Here is a 21,421-nt window from a genome sequence, read left to right on the forward strand (position 1 = left end):
GGAGAGGTCGGGACTCAGTGCTGGCCAAGGTAATGTGGTGATGTTCTGTTGTTGGAGGTAACCTGTAACGATCCTGGCCCTGTGACATCTTGCGTTGTCATCCTGGAAGATGAAACGGCGGCCATGACGTCGTGCTAACGGCACAACATGGACTGCCAAGATGTTGTCCCGGTAGTACTGGCCTGTAACACGCCCTGCAACAACATGTAAAGCCGTTCTTCCAGCAACAGTGATGCCTCCCCACACCATAACAGAACCACCCCCAAATCGATCATGTCTGATGACGTTAACGTCTTGGAAGCGCTCGTTTCGACGACGCCACACCCTCCTACGTCTGTCCAAAAAATCAACAGTGAACCTTGACTCATCTGAAAACATCACATTGCTCCAGCGTCGATTATCCCAGTGTTGACGATCCCTACACCAACGACGTCTTGCCTGAATGTGATGATCTCTCAAACAAGGGATCACGCGAGGACGTCGGGCGCGAAGGTGACCCCTATGCAGTCGATTCCGAATCGTCTGGCCACTCACTCTCATACCAGTGTCTGTTTGAAGACGAGCGCTGATCTGATTTGCTGTGATGACACGATTTCTCAAGGCCAAGGTACGGATAAATCGATCCTGGGCTTGAGTTGTCGCCCTTGGTCGACCTGAGCGTGGTCTGTCCTGTACAGATTGTGTATCACGGTATCTGGACCATAGCCTGCTTATGACAGACTGAGAAACATTCATCGTCCGCGCCACAACCGCCTGTGTTGTGCCGATCTGTAGCATGCCAAGGGCACGTAACCTTTCATTTTAGGTAAGCCGACGCATATCAAAATTTGTTTTCTGGTCACTAAAACAATTAAACTGATGATTCCACCCTGGAATTCAATGCCACAATGACTGTAACATTCAAAGTCAGAGTCGTGCAAATCTTGGGTTGGACCCCCATGATGATCCCAAGCATCACCTGCATTCCATGCGGTAGCTATTGGTGCGTTTGGGCGTCACATGTAACTGGAAATGTTTCTTCTGTTAGGTTCTATAGTGACTTTTTTCGTAGTCATTTGCATATTTTAGTATTATGCCCCCAAAATCAAATATCCCCTACTTTTTTTGAATAGTATATTACAAGTTGTTGTAGTAGTACAGTTGTTGTTTAGTATTACAGGTTATTGTAGTAGTAGAGATGTTTAATATTATTAATATTACAGGTTATTGTAGTAGTAGTAGTACAGTTGTTGTTTAATATTACAAGTTGTTGTAGTAGTAAAGATGTTGTTATATTACAGGTTCTAGTATTAGTAAAGATGTTGTTTAATATTACTGGTTGTTCCGGTAGTAGAGATGTTATTTAATATTACAGGTTGTTCTAGAAGATGTTGTGTAATATTACAGGTTGTTCCAGTAGTAGTACAGTTGTTGTTTAATATTACAGGTTGTTCTTGTAATAAAGATGTTGTTTAATATAACAGATTGTTTCAGTAGTAGTAAAGATGTTGTTTAATATTACAGGTTGTTGTAGTATTAGTAAAGATGTTGTTTAATATTGCAGGTTCTAGTATTTGTAAAGATGTTGTTCAATATTACCGGTTGTTCTAGTAGTAGTACAGTTGTTTAATATTACCGGTTGTTGTACAGTAATAAAGATGTTGTTTAATATTACAGATTGTTGTTGTTGTACTAAAGATTTTGTTTAATATTACAGGTTCTAGTAGTAGTAAAGATGAAGAAGGCGCTATTATAGATGAGTCATCTTTGTTTGTTTATCAACTACGTTCGTTCCCGTCGTTAGATGGATATTGGAAACGACCGCGTAATAACGATATTAAACCAGTACATTCTACTGTTGAACAACGTGTTAACGCTCTACTTAAACACAGGTAGGCATATTATTGTTCATATTTCTATTTTCCCACAAAAAATTACAATTTTTAAAAATGTTATTATCACCCGACGAACCAATCTGATTAAAATATAGATCATAGGGTCAAAAGCTGATCAGATATTCATGTAGTCGAGGCCATCGAGGTATAAAGAAATGAAATGAAATATAGATCTGTATTTTAATCAGATTTGCTATTGATCTCTGATAGTATTTATTGCTTGTTGCAATATTTATGTTATATATCTTGTTGGCTGGTTTCTATTAGTCTGGGGATCACGTGGCTAAGTGGGTAAGACGCTAGCTCGCTAGCCTGGAGGTCGGGTGTTCGATCCCTGCATTGGCCGAGAAAGTTCATCCAGATTTTCCGGCGTGGTTCTCCCTTGTCAGTGATGCAGGACGGAGGGGCTGACAAGGAAAGCTGTCTAGTCCTTCGGATGGGACGAAAAACCGAGGTCCCGTGTACACATTGGCGTGCACGTAAAAGATCCCTTGGCAGTTGGAATTCGATATAAGAGTAGGCCGTAGTGCCGCTGTCCGGGCAAAATTTCCCTCATAGCACACTGTATGGCGTATGCCCGTCTTCATTAGCCCAGGTTAGGAGCAGAACAGTAGGACGTTAAACTCCATTTCATTTCATTTCATTTCTATTTGTTTATGGGGGAACTCGATTGAACGTTCCGGAATTGAATTCCTTCAATCCCAAAAATAGTGACAATCGAGTGAAAAGGTGGAATTCAAGCTACAAGGCATGTGTCAACTGAATAAGTAAATATCTCAACCAACCATGCAGCCGAAACCTTTTAATTACTTCACGATTTTAGTCACACCACCTCCGTTGTCGGGACGGACAGAACTGAATTCCGCGTTACTCGATTGCAATTCTGTCTATTTGGGACGTTCTAGACTGTGAATCGAGCATCCTCATTATCTGATGCCGTTCTCCCGCACTTAAAGGGACAATAACACTCTTGCTGGCTTGACAGCTCCAGAAAATATATAATAGCCTTATTCTAAGTATTAGATGTTTATGTTTCCTACCTGTTGTGTAAATTATCCATTAAATCCTATTTTACTTGTCCAGAGGGTTCGAAAATATTTTTAAATCCAAGTCACATTTGAAAAGGTTTACATTAGGCTTTTCAAATCATTTAGTTGAATTTTTCCAATTTTTTAAATTAGGTGTGTTAAAAGATGAAATTTGTATCATCAATTAATTGGAACATTGTAAAATAGTACAATTTGTTGACTAGAATAAAGATTGGGACATATTATTCAGTTACAACAAGAGTGGTATTGAGCCTTTAATGTTCATGCTAAATTCCAGAATTGCGGTCCAACCAGAGAGAAAAGAAAGACTGCAGAAACGCTGGAATATGATGCAGCAGGAATTAGATATTATTCTACAATGTCAAGAAACCGCTAAAAAACGTACATGTCATGCTTATGTAAGTTGATGATATTCTTCGTTTATTTTGATGATAGACAAAGCTTAGTTCCCAGGGTAGAGGAATCGATCAAGCAGTGTTTAAAATTCATGTCATTCCTTCAGCTCAGTGCCATCAAAGAATTTACTGGTCGGATCAAAAAAATTTTGGGGAAATATCTGTATTACCGGTAGACTCTTTTGTACAAATCAGATGTACAAATCAGATGTACAGTACAAATCAGATGTACAAATCAGATGTACAAATCAGATGTACAAATCAGATAAATTGGGGTGATTTTAAATGATTTTTATGAATTTTTAAACAAAGATTTGATATTAAACGAATGCGAAAGAAATTAGTGCTAGATACACAAGATTAAATTATACCCCAGGTTACAGTAGTACATTCGGTCGTTTACATCAGATAACCACAAAGTCAAATTCACAAAGGGATATAAGTGGATCCGTGACAAACAGATAGTCATATAAAAGTGATGAAACTTAGTGTATAGTTTCACTACCAGGTACTACAAAACCTTGACTGAGTTTGATCGTGAACATTTTATGCTGAGACTAAGCATAGATAATCAGTTTGATTGTTCAATACTTTTGAAAAAGATAAATGTGCAATTAATCAATATTTGCCATCTATTTATTTTGGGATTTCGGCGGGGGACATCAGCCTCACTGTTGGCTTGTTATAAATAAAATACCCGTAGAAGCTTACCTTGATTAAATATATATATATATATATATACTTATATCATTACAGGTATAGGTGAGAACAGTCATGTCTATATTTAGTATTATATTGCTTTCTTTTACACTGTTGTTTCTGGTGGTTTCGTTGCTCTTTTCTCTTTTCCGTTCTCTGTATTGATCTAATGCGAGGTTCCCACTGTCGTGCAATGCATTTTGATAGGATTGTTAGTATTGAGTCCACGATGCGGGGTTGCGTGGCCGAATAGTTAGGGGTAATTGTGTATCCATAAATTTGTACCTTGTGTTGAAATACAATTTGTTATTAATTTTATGGGGGTTGGATGGCCGAACGGTTAGCACGTGCACGCTGTGTCATAAGGTCTGTTATTGAGTCAACTGGCGTGTTTTGATTCCTCAGTTGTACGTGCTTTTTTTCTCCGAGTCCTCCGGTTTCCTCCCACAGCTAAAGACTCCTACGCGCAAGTGAATTATTGAAATAAAATTGAACCATGTGTTAGTCCCGAAATGACCTAGTTTATGTTAATTCGACGTTAAACCCCATTTCTCTCTCTCTCTCTCGTTACTTACAGATATGTTCGGATACATTTCGATACGATCAACACGATTGCTACGACTGACCTCAATATATGATAAGACCTGATAGGATCACCACGATAACTCTACGATTAAAACCATGATTTCAATCGTAGTGCGAATCGTGATAGTGGGAACCTAGCATTACTGTCACTGATATCAAAATTATTGTGCTATTTGTGGTTTGGGATGTCTATACATATACAAAATACAGCTATTTTTGGTGTAGGATTTGGCCCGCGGGCCGTAGTTTGCGCACCACTGATATACAATATACAGCTATTTTTGGTGTGGGATTTCCCCTTCTTCTATGACCATATATAATATACAGCTATTTTTGGTGTGGGATTTCCCCTTCTACTATTACCATATATAATATACAGCTGTTTTTGGTGTGGGATTTCCCCTTCTACTATTACCATATATAATATACAGCTGTTTTTGGTGTGGGATTTCCCCTTCTACTATTACCATATATGTATAATATACAGCTGTTTTGGGTGTGGGATTTCCCCTTCTACTATTACCATATATAATATACAGCTGTTTTTGGTGTGGGATTTCCCCTTCTACTATTACCATATATGTATAATATACTTCTATTTATTAACCCTCAGCTTTTTATTTCTCTCTATATATGGTATTCAGCAATCTGATTGAAATACAGATCTATATTTCGTTTCGTTGTTTTTTATACTCTCGATGGCCTCTACTATATGACCAGTTATAGTGGGAGGTTGCGTCAGGGGTCATACAAGCGGCTAATCCCTCACATCTTCCAGATCCTAGTGTAGTAAAGACAAGTAAAACGAAATTTTGAACTATAAAAAACAAAACGAAATAGGATCTGTGTTTTAGTCAGATTGGCTATTCAGGTGTATGTATATATTGCATGTTTAAAAAAGTTTCTCTTCAGCTCATACAATCTCCTAAAAGATCTCTTAAAATGTATACACAAAAAAAAAAGTAAGACAAACATGGTAATTTACGCAGCCACAATATGGTAATTTACGCAGACACAATATGGTAATTTACGCAGACACAACATGGTAATTTACACAGACACAATATGGTAATTTACACAGACACAACATGGTAATTTACACAGACACAACATGGTAATTTACACCTGTCACAACATGGTAATTTACACAGACACAACATGGTAATTTACACAGATACAACATGGTAATTTACACAGACACAACGTGGTAATTTACACAGACACAACGTGGTAATTTACACAGATACAACAGGGTAATTAACATAGACACAACATGGTAATCTACATAGACACAATATGGCAATTTACACCTGTCACAATTTGGTAATTGACAAAGACACAACATGGTAATTTACACTAAATTATGACATCTACTGATATAAAGCCTTTAATTTCACCTGTACAAAACAATTTTTTTTTTATCCAAGTCTTGAATGTGGCACAGTTATAACATTTTTTATTTATTTTGTTGGTTTATTTACTGTTTTTATGTATGTTTTGTTTAGTCATATTTCGACCAGCCAGAGGAGAGTGAAAATTAATAGGAGGTATATTTATGTTGAAATTGATGTTGTTGTAAACACCATCACAATTGATTAATGATTCAAACACTGGTTTTGTAAATGAACAAATCCACCTTTTGCCATTAAAATGCACATTAACAGATCTTCTGATTCTGGCCTCCAAACTAGAATAGCTCATGTTCGAATTTCATCATGGGCCACAATGAAATCAATCTCATTAAAATACAGATCTAAATTTTGTTTTGTTTTTTTTATACATTCGAAGGCCTACACTACATGAAGATCTGACATGTTGTACTCGAAGGTCGTGTCAGGGGTCGTACGAGTGGCTTTTGACTCTATGACGTCAGACATTGACTAATCAATTAGCGTTGACGTTTCTAGTGGTTTACCCACAGTTCCTTGCATGGCACGCCAAGAAGTCGCCATAACAGACGTTTCATTGGCTTATCCCTCACTTCAACCAAAACGCCATTAATATAACAACTCTTCTAGATCCTAGTGTAGTAAAGACAAAACGAAATTTTGAACCATAAAAAACAAAGCGAAATAGGATTTGTGTTTTAATCAGAATGCAAAGAAATGAAATTTTGAGACTTTAAACCCATTTCTTTAATACTGAAAGCACAGTTTCATGTTTTATTTTGATGGTGAAAGCACATTTTGTTCGCACAATTAGCGCACTATGTTGTTATCGTACGCTCACACATGGACCTATATTATCATCATCTGCATCTGTTGTCATTCACAAATTTTTTAACCGTTCTACAGGTCAGAGGTCGGGTCACTATATACTCAGAAGAATCCTATCGAAAATTCAGAATGTTTTCGAAAACAAATTGTTCATTTATATTCCTGCTAACGTTAAAACTTACAAGGGCTTATGAACGCAGTATAGACCAGAGTTCTTTATGGAGTGTTCATTAGGGTATACAGAGGAATCCTACTGAAATTTGGGGGGGTGGGGCGAATGTTTAACGCAGGAATGTTTGATCATAAGGTCTGTCATTCCCCGCTTGTACATGACAAGGAGTAGGGTCACCTGTCCAACCTCGTGGGTTTTCTCTGTGTCCTCGGGTTACTCCCACCCCTATGTGCAATCAAATTATTGAAATAAAATTGAACCATATGTTAGTCCCAAAATGACATAGTTTGTGTCGGAGATGACATTAAACCCCATTTCTCTCTCTTTTAGGCAGGAAACTGAGCTACATCCACCCACCCCCAAATTGAGCTACATCCACCCTCCACAACCTATCCACAAACTGAGCAACATCCACCCCCTACCCACAAACTGAGCAACATCCACCCCCCTCAAACTGAGCAACATCCACCCCCCACAAACTGAGCAACATCCACCCCCCACAAACTGAGCAACATCCACCCCCCTCAAACTGAGCAACATCCACCCCCCTCAAACTGAGCAACATCCCCCCCCCACAAACTGAGCAACATCCACCCCTGTCAAACTCAGCAACATCCACCCCCCACAAACTGAGCTACACTCACCCACTCAAACTGAGTGGAAGCTGATTCATACATATCACCAAGGTATTATTCTGTGAAGAATAGCTGAGAAAGACCAGGTCATACATGCACAATGAATTAAACTATTTGTTTGAATGTGTTTGTATTTTTAACAGTTGTTTGTTATGGTGTACTCAATATCACCATGTTGTTGTAATTGGCCTATGTGGTTAGAGAAGGATAAAAGAAGTGAATAAAAAATGTTTGCTGACTGTTTGCAATTAGGTCTACTAGGTTGACGTGGGAGGTCCGGGTGGGTGGGTGAAGAGTAGAATGTACACCATAAATGACCTACCTGTTGACAACTATTTAAATTGTTTGTCGAGTATGGGTCGGTGCAGATTAGATATGTACATCAAGGGATAGGATCTGGGTGGGTGTAGATTAGATATACACATCAAGGGTTAGGTTTAAGAATTTGGGGGAGAGGTTAAGTTATAAACCCAACACCCATTATCTAATCTAGACAGACCCTTTAAACTACACAATATTAGAAACCCAATAGTTTTCTATGATTCTCAACAAATTTCAACAATTTTCTAACAAGGGTTTGAAACTAAACATTAAATACAGAAAATTCTGCTAAAACAACACGACTAAGTTGTAGTTTAGATATGGACATTAATCCCCACTAGGTTAACAATTAATTGATAGGAGGGCGGTAGGGGATGGGTGGATGTAGTGTCAGGGTGCACCTTAAATTTCATTGTAAAATACTACTAGTGTACATCACGATCATTGTAAAATACTACACATTAGGCCAAAACCAATTTAATCTTCAGTCTTGATAAATAATTCGCCACTCCTGTCCCATGAACATTATTTTGTTTCAAATTTCAAAACTTCAAAGTAAATTTTGTTTTGAATTTTTTTTTTTCCAAACAATCTCAAGCGAGAGAGAGAGAAATGGGGTTTAACGTCCACTTGACACAAACTAGGTCATTTCGGGACTAACATTTTTTTTTCCATTTTATTTCGATAATTCGCTTGCGCGTAGGGGTCTGAAACAGTGATAGGAGGGCAGTAGGGGATGGGTGGATGTAGTGTCAGGGTGCACCTTAAATTTCATTGTAAAATACTACTAGTGTACATCACGATCATTGTAAAATACTACACATTAGGCCAAAACCAATTTAATCTTCAGTCTTGATAAATAATACGCCACTCCTGTCCCATGAACATTATTTTGTTTCAAATTTCAAAACTTCAAAGTAAATTTTGTTTTGAATTTTTTTTTTTCCAAACAATCTCAAGCGAGAGAGAGAGAAATGGGGTTTAACGTCCACTTGACACAAACTAGGTCATTTCGGGACTAACATTTTTTTTTCCATTTTATTTCGATAATTCGCTTGCGCGTAGGGGTCTGAAACAGTGATAGGAGGGCAGTAGGGGATGGGTGGATGTAGTGTCAGGGTGCACCTTAAATTTCATTGTAAAATACTACTAGTGTACATCACGATCATTGTAAAATACTACACATTAGGCCAAAACCAATTTAATCTTCAGTCTTGATAAATAATTCGCCACTCCTGTCCCATGAACATTATTTTGTTTCAAATTTCAAAACTTCAAAGTAAATTTTGTTTTGAATTTTTTTTTTTCCAAACAATCTCAAGCGAGAGAGAGAGAAATGGGGTTTAACGTCCACTTGACACAAACTAGGTCATTTCGGGACTAACATTTTTTTTTCCATTTTATTTCGATAATTCGCTTGCGCGTAGGGGTCTGAAACAGTGATAGGAGGGCAGTAGGGGATGGGTGGATGTAGTGTCAGGGTGCACCTTAAATTTCATTGTAAAATACTACTAGTGTACATCACGATCATTGTAAAATACTACACATTAGGCCAAAACCAATTTAATCTTCAGTCTTGATAAATAATACGCCACTCCTGTCCCATGAACATTATTTTGTTTCAAATTTCAAAACTTCAAAGTAAATTTTGTTTTGAATTTTTTTTTTTCCAAACAATCTCAAGCGAGAGAGAGAGAAATGGGGTTTAACGTCCACTTGACACAAACTAGGTCATTTCGGGACTAACATTTTTTTTTCCATTTTATTTCGATAATTCGCTTGCGCGTAGGGGTCTGAAACAGTGATAGGAGGGCAGTAGGGGATGGGTGGATGTAATGTCAGGGTGCACCTTAAATTTCATTGTAAAATACTACTAGTGTACATCACGATCATTGTAAAATACTACACATTAGGCCAAAACCAATTTAATCTTCAGTCTTGATAAATAATACGCCACTCCTGTCCCATGAACATTATTTTGTTTCAAATTTCAAAACTTCAAAGTAAATTTTGTTTTGAATTTTTTTTTTTCCAAACAATCTCAAGCGAGAGAGAGAGAAATGGGGTTTAACGTCCACTTGACACAAACTAGGTCATTTCGGGACTAACATTTTTTTTTTCAATTTTATTTCGATAATTCGCTTGCGCGTAGGGGTCTGAAACAGTGATAGGAGGGCAGTAGGGGATGGGTGGATGTAGTGTCAGGGTGCACCTTAAATTTCATTGTAAAATACTACTAGTGTACATCACGATCATTGTAAAATACTACACATTAGGCCAAAACCAATTTAATCTTCAGTCTTGATAAATAATTCGCCACTCCTGTCCCATGAACACTATTTTGTTTCAAATTTCAAAACTTCAAAGTAAATTTTGTTTTGAATTTTTTTTTCCAAACAATCTCAAGCGAGAGAGAGAGAAATGGGGTTTAACGTCCACTTGACACAAACTAGGTCATTTCGGGACTAACATTTTTTTTTCCATTTTATTTCGATAATTCGCTTGCGCGTAGGGGTCTGAAACAGTGATAGGAGGGCGGTAGGGGATGGGTGGATGTAGTGTCAGGGTGCACCTTAAATTTCATTGTAAAATACTACTAGTGTACATCACGATCATTGTAAAATACTACACATTAGGCCAAAACCAATTTAATCTTCAGTCTTGATAACTAATTCGCCACTCCTGTCCCATGAACATTATTTTGTTTCAAATTTCAAAACTTCAAAGTAAATTTTGTTTTGAATTTTTTTTTCCAAACAATCTCAAGCGAGAGAGAGAGAGAAATGGGGTTTAACGTCCACTTGACACAAACTAGGTCATTTCGGGACTTACATTTTTTTTTCAATTTTATTTCGATAATTCGCTTGCGCGTAGGGGTCTGAAACAGTGGGAGGAAACCGGAGGACCCGGAAAAAACCCATGAGCCCATGAGCTTGGACAGGCGACCCTACTCCTTGTACAACCGTGGAATCGAAACCACACCAGTTGACTCAATGATAGGCCTTATGGTACAGCGCGCATGACACGAGCTAACCATTCAGCCAACGACACCCCCCCCACCAATTTCAAGCACATTTTATAGATGGACTGTTGTTGACTTGTGGTTGGAATAAACATTTCCAGGCCAGTCATGGAGTAATGTTGCGTGGTTTCGATTCCCGATTTGTATGTGGCAAGGAGTAGGGTTGTCTGCCAACATCATTTTCTCTGGGTCCTTGTGTTTACCCCACTGCTAAAACTCCTACATGCAAGCGAATTATTTATATAAATTGAACCATATGTTAGTCCGGAAATGACCTGGTTTGTATTGAGTGGATGTTAAACTCTCTCTGTCTCTCTCTCTCTCACTCTCTCTCTCTCTCTCTCTCTCTCAATATTTACTACATGTTCTACATCACAGAAAAACAATTTGCATGTTGTTATGGTTTTGTTTTAAATTTGTTTTTGTTTTGTTTTAAATTGTTTTTGCATGAATTTGTATTTGAACTAACCACTAAAAATAATTTAAAGAAATTTTGTATTATTATTTCATGCCTCCATATGTTAAAGTATCTAAATCTAGAATGAAGGCTGATTTATTCAGTTATTAGTCAAGTAATATATCGAAAACATTGTTTAAACATACATTATGCAAGAGCTAAATCTGCATGTTGCAGGTCTTTCTTTAGATCATAAATATTATATAAACTATTAATTAGACATTAATTAACATGAAAAGACCTTCATCTACTCTCGATGCCATCTCTGGATTTGAATCTGATTTGCTGCTCAACGCTCATTGATGATTTAATCCAAAAATAGATAATCAAGACTATGTTTTTTTTTATCGTATCGACATTAGTAATGATGATCAAGGCTAAGCCTAAAATTCAAAGGCTAATATCTCGGTTCAGAGTGGATCAATTTAACTGAAATTTTCAGCATATTTCCTTTACATTATCTAGTTTGTAACTATTATAGCGAAAACTGTCAGATCTTTATCTAATCTTCCATAATGTATCTTAAATGGCACATAAGATGGACGACATTACTTTTCGGTAGTATATAGCCAATGGTTTACTATATCCACTTTACGGTAAGTTTACAGCTATCATCATTCAAAGTCGCAAAAAGAGACCTCGCGTAAAACGACTTTGCCAATTATTGAAAACACTCTTAATCCCCTCAGAGGCCAGTAACTATTATAGTGAGAACTGCCAGCTCTTTATCTAATCTTCCATAATGCTCCTTTAAGTATTACTTTTTTTCTTGTTATTTGTAGACTCCTTCCACCTACCGTTCTACACCACAGTTGATGTAAACAAACCAACAGTTACTGAATCATACTCAAGTTTTTAGTTAGAAAATATCAAAATGATTTAATGAATTTAAATGTGAAATTATTGTATATTACATTATTTATTATAGCTGTGATACTTGTATATTTAAACCTGTATATTTTAATACAATACTAGATATCAAAACGGAGACTTTTTTGTAATAATTAGAGACGAGGGGATCACGGTGGCTCGCTGGAGGTTGGGTGTTCGATCCCAGCAAGTACATCCAGATTTTCCAACGCAGTTCCCCGGTGTCAGTGATGCGGGATGGAGGGCCTGACAAGGACAGCTGTCAAGTCCTTTGGATGGTGTGAAAAACCAAGGTCCTGTGTACACATTGGCAGTTGGAATTCGATATAAGAGTATGCCGTAGTTCTGTTGTCCGGGCAAAATTTCCCTCATAGCACACTGTATTGCGTATGCACGTCTTCATTAGCCCAGTTCGGAGCAAAACAGTAGGACGTTAAACCCCATTTCATTTCATTTCATTTCTAATTAGAGAGTAAAAGTGAACAGTGGGGACATTTAGCTCTACCTCAGTTAGAGCTGTAGAGTTATGCCCCCTTATTTTCGGTAAAAATGTCCAACATGAAAAAATTTGAAATAGCAACACTGCTATAGACAGAAAAGATAGATTGAGATTCAGTGGGTGGGGTGGGAGAGGGAGAGGTCACAGATTTCGGAATCGGATATTGCTCATATAGAATCTTGAGAATGGTAGCTGGGGTTGAAAGCCCGCCAATATTTGAAATTGGACCCATTGCAACTGACCCCAGCCCCTCCTCCCTCCAGTGTCTACAGGCCTGATGTCATTGCACTGGTAACCTCTGTCACTGCCCTGGTTAACCTTATTGATGATAACCCCTGTTACTGCCCTGATAAACCTTATTGATGGCAACCTTTGTTACTGCCCTGATTAACCTTATTGATGGTAACCTATGTCACTGCCCTGATTAACCTTATTGTTGTTAACCTCTGTCACTGCCCGGATTAACCTTATTGATGGTAACCTCTGTCACTGCCCTGATTAACCTTATTGATGGTAACCTCTGTCACTGCCCTGATTGATAATAACCTCTGTTACTGCCCTGATTAACCTTATTGATGGTAACCTCTGTTACTGCCCTGATTAACCTTATTGATGGTAACCTCTGTCACTGCCCTGATTGATGGTAACCTCTTTTACTGCCCTGATTAACCTTATTGATGGTAACCTCTGTCACTGCCCTGATTAACCTTATTGATGGTAACCTTTATTACTGCCCTGATTAACCTTATTGATGGTAACCTCTGTTACTGCCCTGATTAACCTTATTGATGGCAACCTCTGCCACTGCCCTGATTAACCTTATTGATGGTAACCTCTATTACTGCCCTGATTAACCTTATTGATGGTAACCTCTGTTACTGCCCTGATTAACCTTATTGATGGTAACCTCTGTCACTGCCCTGATTGATGGTAACCTCTTTTACTGCCCTGATTAACCTTATTGATGGTAACCTCTGTCACTGCCCTGATTAACCTTATTGATGGTAACCTTTATTACTGCCCTGATTAACCTTATTGATGGTAACCTCTGTTACTGCCCTGATTAACCTTATTGATGGCAACCTCTGCCACTGCCCTGATTAACCTTATTGATGGTAACCTCTATTACTGCCCTGATTAACCTTATTGATGGTAACCTCTGTTACTGCCCTGATTAACCTTATTGATGGCTGCCACTGCCCTGATTAACCTTATTGATGGTAACCTCTATTACTGCCCTGATTAACCTTATTGATGGTAACCTCTGTTACTGCCCTGATTAACCTTATTGATGGCAACCTCTGCCACTGCCCTGATTAACCTTATGGATGGTAACCTCTGTCACTGCCCTGATTGACCTAAACTCTTTCACTTCATGGTTTAATCTCATTGATGACAAGGGGGTTGGATGGTCGAATGGTTAGCACGTGTGTGCTGTATCATAAGGCCTATCATTGAGTCAACTGGCCTGGTTTCGAATTCCCGGTTGTACATGACAAGGAGTAGGGTCGTCTGTCCATCCTCGTGGGTTTTCTTCGCATCCTCCGGTTTCCTCTCACTGCTTAAGACCCCTACGCGCAAGCGAATTATTGGAATAAAATTAAACCATATGTTAGTCCCGAAATGAACTAGTTTGTGTCGAGTGAACGTTAGACCCCATTTGTCTCTCTCTCATTGATGACAACCCGTCACTGCCCTGTTTAACCTTATTGATGGTCACTGCCCTGGTTAACCTGATTGATGGTAACCTCTGTCACAGTCCTGGTTATTTCTGTTTACGTGAATGAAACCACAGGGCTGAAATAACAAAGAATGGATTTCAAATTATCTGCCCTGTCCTAGAATGTAGCTACAGTCTACGAACCAATCAGAAAACAGTTTACAAACCAATCGTTTCGCCTTCGTTTTTATAAGGGTAGATAACCATATTTATGTCCATTTACTGAATGGTTTATGTAAATAATGTATATATTTATAATTTATTTATATTTAATTGTATTATCAAAATCTGTAGTATGTGTTGTTGATTTCAAATATGTACAATATCTATATGTTTGACTGTTTTTTATTATTATTACTATTCGTTCTTTGTCTGAAATATGTCATTCTGTTATGTTTAATATTATTGAACTTATACTTGGCAATTTGATTCACAATAACTTGACTACGATATCACGTGGACATAAAATCCCGGAAACGAACGAACGATTCTAAATAAAACTAATGACCCTACATTAATATATGAACATCCGGTCTTCATTAACATAATATATAATGGGTTGTTAATAATTACGCATTTAGAATAGGCCAACTCCTAACATTGTCCGATGAGAGTTACTTTCCTTTGCCAACTTCCTTTTCAAATAACAATTTATGGGATTGGTCGATAAAAATAGCACGATCATCAAGGGCGGATAACTTGAAAACGTGTCTCCCCCATAGATTAACCCAGGGTATAGTGGAGTAGAACGGAATGAGTACACTGGGTAACCGAGGATGTGGTGTGAGTAGTGTCGTGACGTATATATTTTAAGTGCCGTAACAAATATGTATCAGCTGTCATGATTGGTTGAGATATTTTTTATGCAGTCGGCACATGCGTTGTACTCCGAAATTCTTTTCACTCGATCGCCACTATTTTTAGAATTGAGAGAATTTAATTCCATAACTTTCAATCGAGTATCTCCCTTGTCATGTTTAACTCCAAAAGTGTACAACCCATCTCATAATAGAATCTTCCCTATTTTTATGTACAAATTTGAGCCGAATTGTCTGCCATCTTTTAGACAAATTCGTTTGTAAATTGACCCTTGTTGACATGCACACATTGACAACAATGTGACGATGTGATCTGGAAATCATGAGGTTCTATCCCCGGTTGACTTACACACACTGATTAATGGAATCAAACACCTTTTTGTAGCTGCTTTGTTTCAGTCATTATCGGACTTCAAACAATTAATGCACCACAACACGACACCGTTTCCCTAGAGTATCGCCATACCTCGATATACTGTCTGCTTAAAGGGACTATCCCGATTTGATTTGAACAGAGTCTCAAAAATAAAAGTCCGAGTTCGTATGAAATTTAATCGCTAAAATATAGAGGAATGGTGTATTTACCTTGTCGCAAAATTTCTGCTCAAAATATTGAGTTGTTTGGACGTGAACGTCGAAAATGCTTATCCGGACACGTAACCCTATTAAGATTTCTGGTCAATTTTTTCGTTAGGTGTCCTGATAATCTATCGCCGTTAATTTAGAGGTCTATACAGTGAATACTGGATAACGAAAGGTAAATTTCACCTACACATTGTTTTTATAAAATAAAAGTCTGGTTTTATCCAGACACCGCATAATACAGCTTGGAACACCGGTCTCCATTTCCAGATGAAGACTGACGGATCTAAGTTGTTTGAAAACATATCACAAATATTGAATTAGTTGCTCGGCACGGGATTTTAAGGGGTTTTAACACAAAATTAATCAGTTTTATTCTCCAAAATATTATCGGGATTGGCCCTTTAAAGTTCTGTGTTCTATATTTATGAACACGAAAACACTAATTGTCAGGAATCATAATAGTGCAGCTATATAAAGCGTACTTGAGTCAATTCAATCACTACAATCCGACATTTTAATATAGCAAGGTTGTGTGGTCAATTGAAACAACACTAGAACTAAACAAGTGTCTGAAGATTCATTGTAAAAATCTGAAAAATGTTTCGGTCGGTTAACTTAAATTCAACGCCTTGGTAAGTTTACTTCATTTAAAATCTTTTTTTTTATGAGGATGATCTGGGTCTGTCTCTAAATCACAATGTTTCACTTGTGGGGGTGTGTCCGTTGACTTGACTGACTCGTCCCTTTTTGCCGGGCTATGTACGTCTGATCACTTGCCTGGCTCGTACCTTCTTGTGGGGGGTGGGGGCTATGCCCGTTCATTTGACTGGCTCGTACCTTCTTGTGGGGCTATGTCCGTTCACTTGACTGGCTCGTACCTTCTTGTGTGGCTATGCTCTATGCTCGCTCACTTGACTGGCTCGTCCCTTCTTGTGGGGCTATGTCCGTTCACTTGACTGACTCATCCCTTCTTATGGGAAGTTTGTCTGTGACTGATCAGCTCTTCATGATCACAACTTAACGAAACCCTCTGGGAACCACAGATTCTATAGCGTGGGGTAAGGTTGAGGGTATCATCTTCACGTTAGATCATAAGGTCTGTCACTGAGTCAAGTGGTGTAGTTTAGATTCCCCGCTTGTACGTCACAAGAAGTAAGGTCACCTCTCCAACTTACCACTGCTAAAGGCCCCTAAACACAAGTGAATTATTGAAATACATTTCTTCAACTATGATAGTCCTCAAATGACCTAGTTTGTGCCAGTTAGCATTGTTAAATTCCAAGAGGTTAAAGATACAGTATGCAAGAGCTAAATCTGCCTATTGAATGTCTTTCTTTTGGCCTCAAATGTTATATAAATTATTAGACATTTATTCACATGACAAGCTCGTGTTCAACTCTCTAGATTATCGGATGGCCGTGATTTGTAATGGATTGAAATATGATTGCCAGTTAAGAATCTAATAATCGAAACTTTGTGTATTATCGTAACTATGTTGATTAAAAATCACGCCTATATTGTGAAAACTTCAAAACCAGGTAACTTCATTCAGAAATGAGTAATTTTTGACTGAAATCTTAAATATATTCATGTTTCGTTACGTATTTTTGAAAAGTATAGCCAGTGCTTTGTCTTAATCTTACATAATGCATCTTTAAGTGCATTAAAGTAACAATATTCGGATTATGTCATGTATTCCGCTCCACATATACCTTGAATTCCTCTCCATAGATGACATATAGAACCTCAAATTGTTAAAATTATGTCGTGTATTCCTCTCCATATATGATATGTATATAGAATGTCAAACTGCTAGAATTATGGCATGAATTCCTCTCCATAGATGACATATAGAATCTCAAATTGTTAAAATTATGTCGTGTATTCCTCTCCATATATGACATGTATATGGAATGTCTAACTGCTAGAATTATGGTATGAATTCCTCTCCATAGATGACATATACAATGTCAAACTGTGATTACATGAGCAGATGTTTTGGGTGGAAATGTTATGTTGGTTTTATGAGTACAATTCTTCAGCTTTAATGTTATATGATTTATACAACTTTTATTCGTCTGGTTACGAAATTAAAATTCTATTTCGGGATATTTATTGTAGATAATTTATCCAATATAAGTTAAGCCCTGTTGAAATAAATTATTGGACGAAAAAGGAAGGATGGTTTGTTTTAAATGCGAAATTAAACCGATTTATTTGTATTATTGCTAAAGCAGGTATAAAATAGCAGCTGTGTCCTGCAATGATTAGCAGAGTTTGGTCTGGTTGCTCATTTTCTGACTTTTTTTATAGGAGTCAGAATAGGGATGTGACGTAGGAACGTCTCTGACGTCAATTACAGTAGGTAATCCAGTTAACTTTTTAATGCACATTTGATATTACAACAAGGGAATTATAAATTATAAAATCAATGGGCTGGTCACTGTAGTTCAAACTCTCCACACAGTTCTCGCTATCCAGCATTCGGGACTGCAAGTGAAGACAACTCTGGGAGATTGTGTATTTCAGTGTTTGTTATCAATCAATGGACTGGTCACTGTATTTCTGCGTATATTATCAATCAGTGATAAATTTAGCATTAACAACTTTCCATTGAAGAGTGAAAACCGGGAGTTGTTAACAAATTTATAACCATGGTAACAACTTGAATGTCAACTTTATTTATACCAGAAAAATTTAAATGAAATGGGGTTTTTATAACGTCCTACTGTCCTGCTCCGACCGAGCTAATTAAGACGGCCATACGCCATACAGTGTGAAATGAGGGATATTTTGCCCGATAGTGTCAGGGCGGTAACTACCTCAGAGCAACAAGGGGGGGGGGGGGCGGGAAGTGTTGTACGTGACCAGGAGTAAGGTCGCTTGTCCAACCTCGTGGGCTTTCTCCGGGTCTTCCGGTTTCCTCCCACTGCTAAAGACCCCTACGCGCAAGCGAATTATTGAAATAAAATTAAGCCACATGTTAGTCCCGAAATGACCTAGTTTGTGTCTATTGGGCGTTAAACCCCATCTCTCTCTCTCTCTCTCTCTCTCTCTCTCTCTCTCTCTCTCCAACCTCGTGGGTTTCCTCCGGGTCTTCCGGTTTCCTCCCATTGCTAAAGACCCCTACGCGCAAGCGAATTATTGAAATAAAATTAAACCATATGTTGGTCCCGAAATGACCTAGTTTGTGTCGAGTGGACGTTAAACCCCATTTCTCTCTCTCTCCAACCTCGTGGGTTTCCTCCGGGTCCTCCGGTTTCCCCCCACTGCTAAAGACCCCATTTCTCTCTCTCTCTCTCTAATCCATTTAATATCCTGGCCACCACCGGGATCTCCAGGTTATCGAGACAACTTGTTACTCACTAAGCCTACGCGACTCCCCATTGATGTTATTAATACACGTGGAAGTTATTATGTGAGTTCTTGTTTATCATGAAACGGTTATTATGGTCTGAAAGTCCGGGTTTTGAGACCATCTCGGCGTGGGTTGAACAAAACCTGCAGTCATTCTTGACACTGAGAGATTGGGTTACCTATTGCAAACAGTCTAACGCGTTGAACCTACGATACATACTAAACTTAGGCTGTCTGTCTACAAATAGCTCCACTTGAAAACAGACACTAGGTCAGTTGACAGACATCTTAAGTCGTACATCGACGATTTTAGTCGTAAACACACTAAGTATAGTCGCCCCCCCCCCCCCCTGCAAAAAGTTTAGGCCCCCCTGTGAAAAAATTTTCAACCATAAAAAAAATAGATATACATTGTCCGTCAATATTACAGCACCCCCAAGAACATTTCCCGCCCCCCCCCACCCCTCGTTGCTCTGAGCTAGTTACGGCCCTGAGTATACTTCGAGAATTTTTAGAAGTATTTATTCTGCTTTCATTCAAGAAAATTGAAAAAGTTTATTTAGTCTTAGTGTGTGTGTGAAATGGAATATTATAAAACGGTATAATTTTGGGATATGGCGGCCATTCAGGACAGATATTAATCTCGAACTATCAAAAAGATGGATCTCTGTGTACGTAATGCCTACGATACACACTAACAAATACACATCATAAAACACGAAATGAAATGAAATGAAATGAAATGGGGTTTAACGTCCTACTGTTTTGCTCCGAACTGGGCTAATGAAGACGGGCATACACCATACAGTGTGCTATGAGGGAAATTTTGCCCGGACAGCGGCACTACGGCCTACTCTTATATCGAATTCCAACTGTCAAGGGATCTTTTACGTGCACGCCAATGTGTACACGGGACCTCGGTTTTTCGTCTCATCCGAATGACTAGACAGCTGTTCTTGTCAGGCCCTCCGTCCTGCAACACTGACAAGGGGGAACCACGCCGGAAAATCTGGATGAACTTTCTCGGCCAATGCAGGGATCGAACACCCGACCTCCAGGCTAGCGAGCCAGCGCCTTACCCACTTAGCCACCGTGATCCCCCATCATAAAACACTCATTTCATCTTCTGCATCCATGCAAGATAATTGAAAGAGATATTTTATTTTAATGAGGAATACTAAAATAAAATGATAAACATACCAGCGAAACTAATTACTGCGCGTGTTAAAAGTAAAAGTAATTCAAATACGAAAACCTTCTTATGCGATAACAGTTTGTAGAATTAATTAAAGTTTCTAATTCTTGCGCAACTAGGATTTTTTTCTGGGAGGGCGTGGTTAATCTGGCGCATAATGGAATGCCATGCGAGGAACACCGTTAGGTCGTTGGCCCCGTGTAATTATTAGCGTGCACGTACATGAATCTTTGTCAAGTGGAATTTGATATAAGTTGATGGAGAAAAGTAAGACTATTTCAATTTATTTTAATTTGTGGGTTCTTCGGTGATTAAAACACAGACCCTATTTCGTTTCGTTTTTTATAATTGAAAATTTCGTTTTACTTGTCTTTACTGCATTAGGATCTGGAAGTGTTGTTATATTACCGGCGTTTTGGTTATAGTGAGGGATTAGCCAATGAAACTGTCTGTAACGACGACTTATTGGCGTGCATGTACGGAACTGTGGGTAAACCTCTAAAAACGTCAGTGCTGATTGATTAATCATTCATTGTAGCACAAATTAGAAATTTCCTTGATTCTGATTTGTCGAAAAGTGTGGTCGAATGGACAATAAACCCCCTCTAAATTATCAAGTCGAATTACTGCGTATAAATATTACAGTGTACTTTTTTTTCATGTTTGTGCTCAATGATCTCTTCCTCAACTCAAATCTTTATTAGCAAATATTTTCAAGAAATTCTGCACACATGACTATCACACCATTTTCAAACATCATCTTTTATGAAAACACATTTCTGAAAAACATAAAACAGTAGAAAATCAGTCATAAATTAATTAAAACCTTTTTCAAGTATCCAATTATATTCGTAACTAGGCAGTGACAGTATGGACAAATTTGTTTACTTTTTATCTCCTAAATGTATGACGTCAAAGGGTCAAAAGCCGCTCGTCCGACCCCTGACACGAC

At 38.2% G+C, this 21,421-nt stretch overlaps 1 protein-coding gene across 4 annotated transcripts in view; it reads left to right on the forward strand.

The window, feature by feature from the left end:
* The window catches only part of LOC126819081 (WD repeat-containing protein 93), a 36,019-nt gene extending 23,610 nt beyond the window's left edge, over nt 1-12,409 (forward strand). For 3 of the 4 annotated variants that reach the window (XM_050546916.2, XM_050546919.2, XM_050546920.2), the window contains 3 exons: nt 1,697-1,871; nt 3,201-3,321; nt 12,208-12,409. In XM_050546916.2, coding sequence (XP_050402873.1) covers nt 1,697-1,871; nt 3,201-3,321; nt 12,208-12,246 — 335 coding nt within the window. In that variant the 3' untranslated portion in view covers nt 12,247-12,409. Of the gene's footprint in view, nt 1-1,696; nt 1,872-3,200; nt 3,322-6,107; nt 6,150-12,207 lie in introns of all 4 variants that reach the window. The other variant, XM_050546917.2, reaches the window with a different exon arrangement.
* The last annotated feature ends 9,012 nt before the right edge of the window (nt 12,410-21,421 follow it).

This window comes from Patella vulgata, chromosome 4 (genome assembly GCF_932274485.2).
Source record: "Patella vulgata chromosome 4, xgPatVulg1.2, whole genome shotgun sequence".
NCBI lineage: Eukaryota > Metazoa > Mollusca > Gastropoda > Patellidae > Patella > Patella vulgata.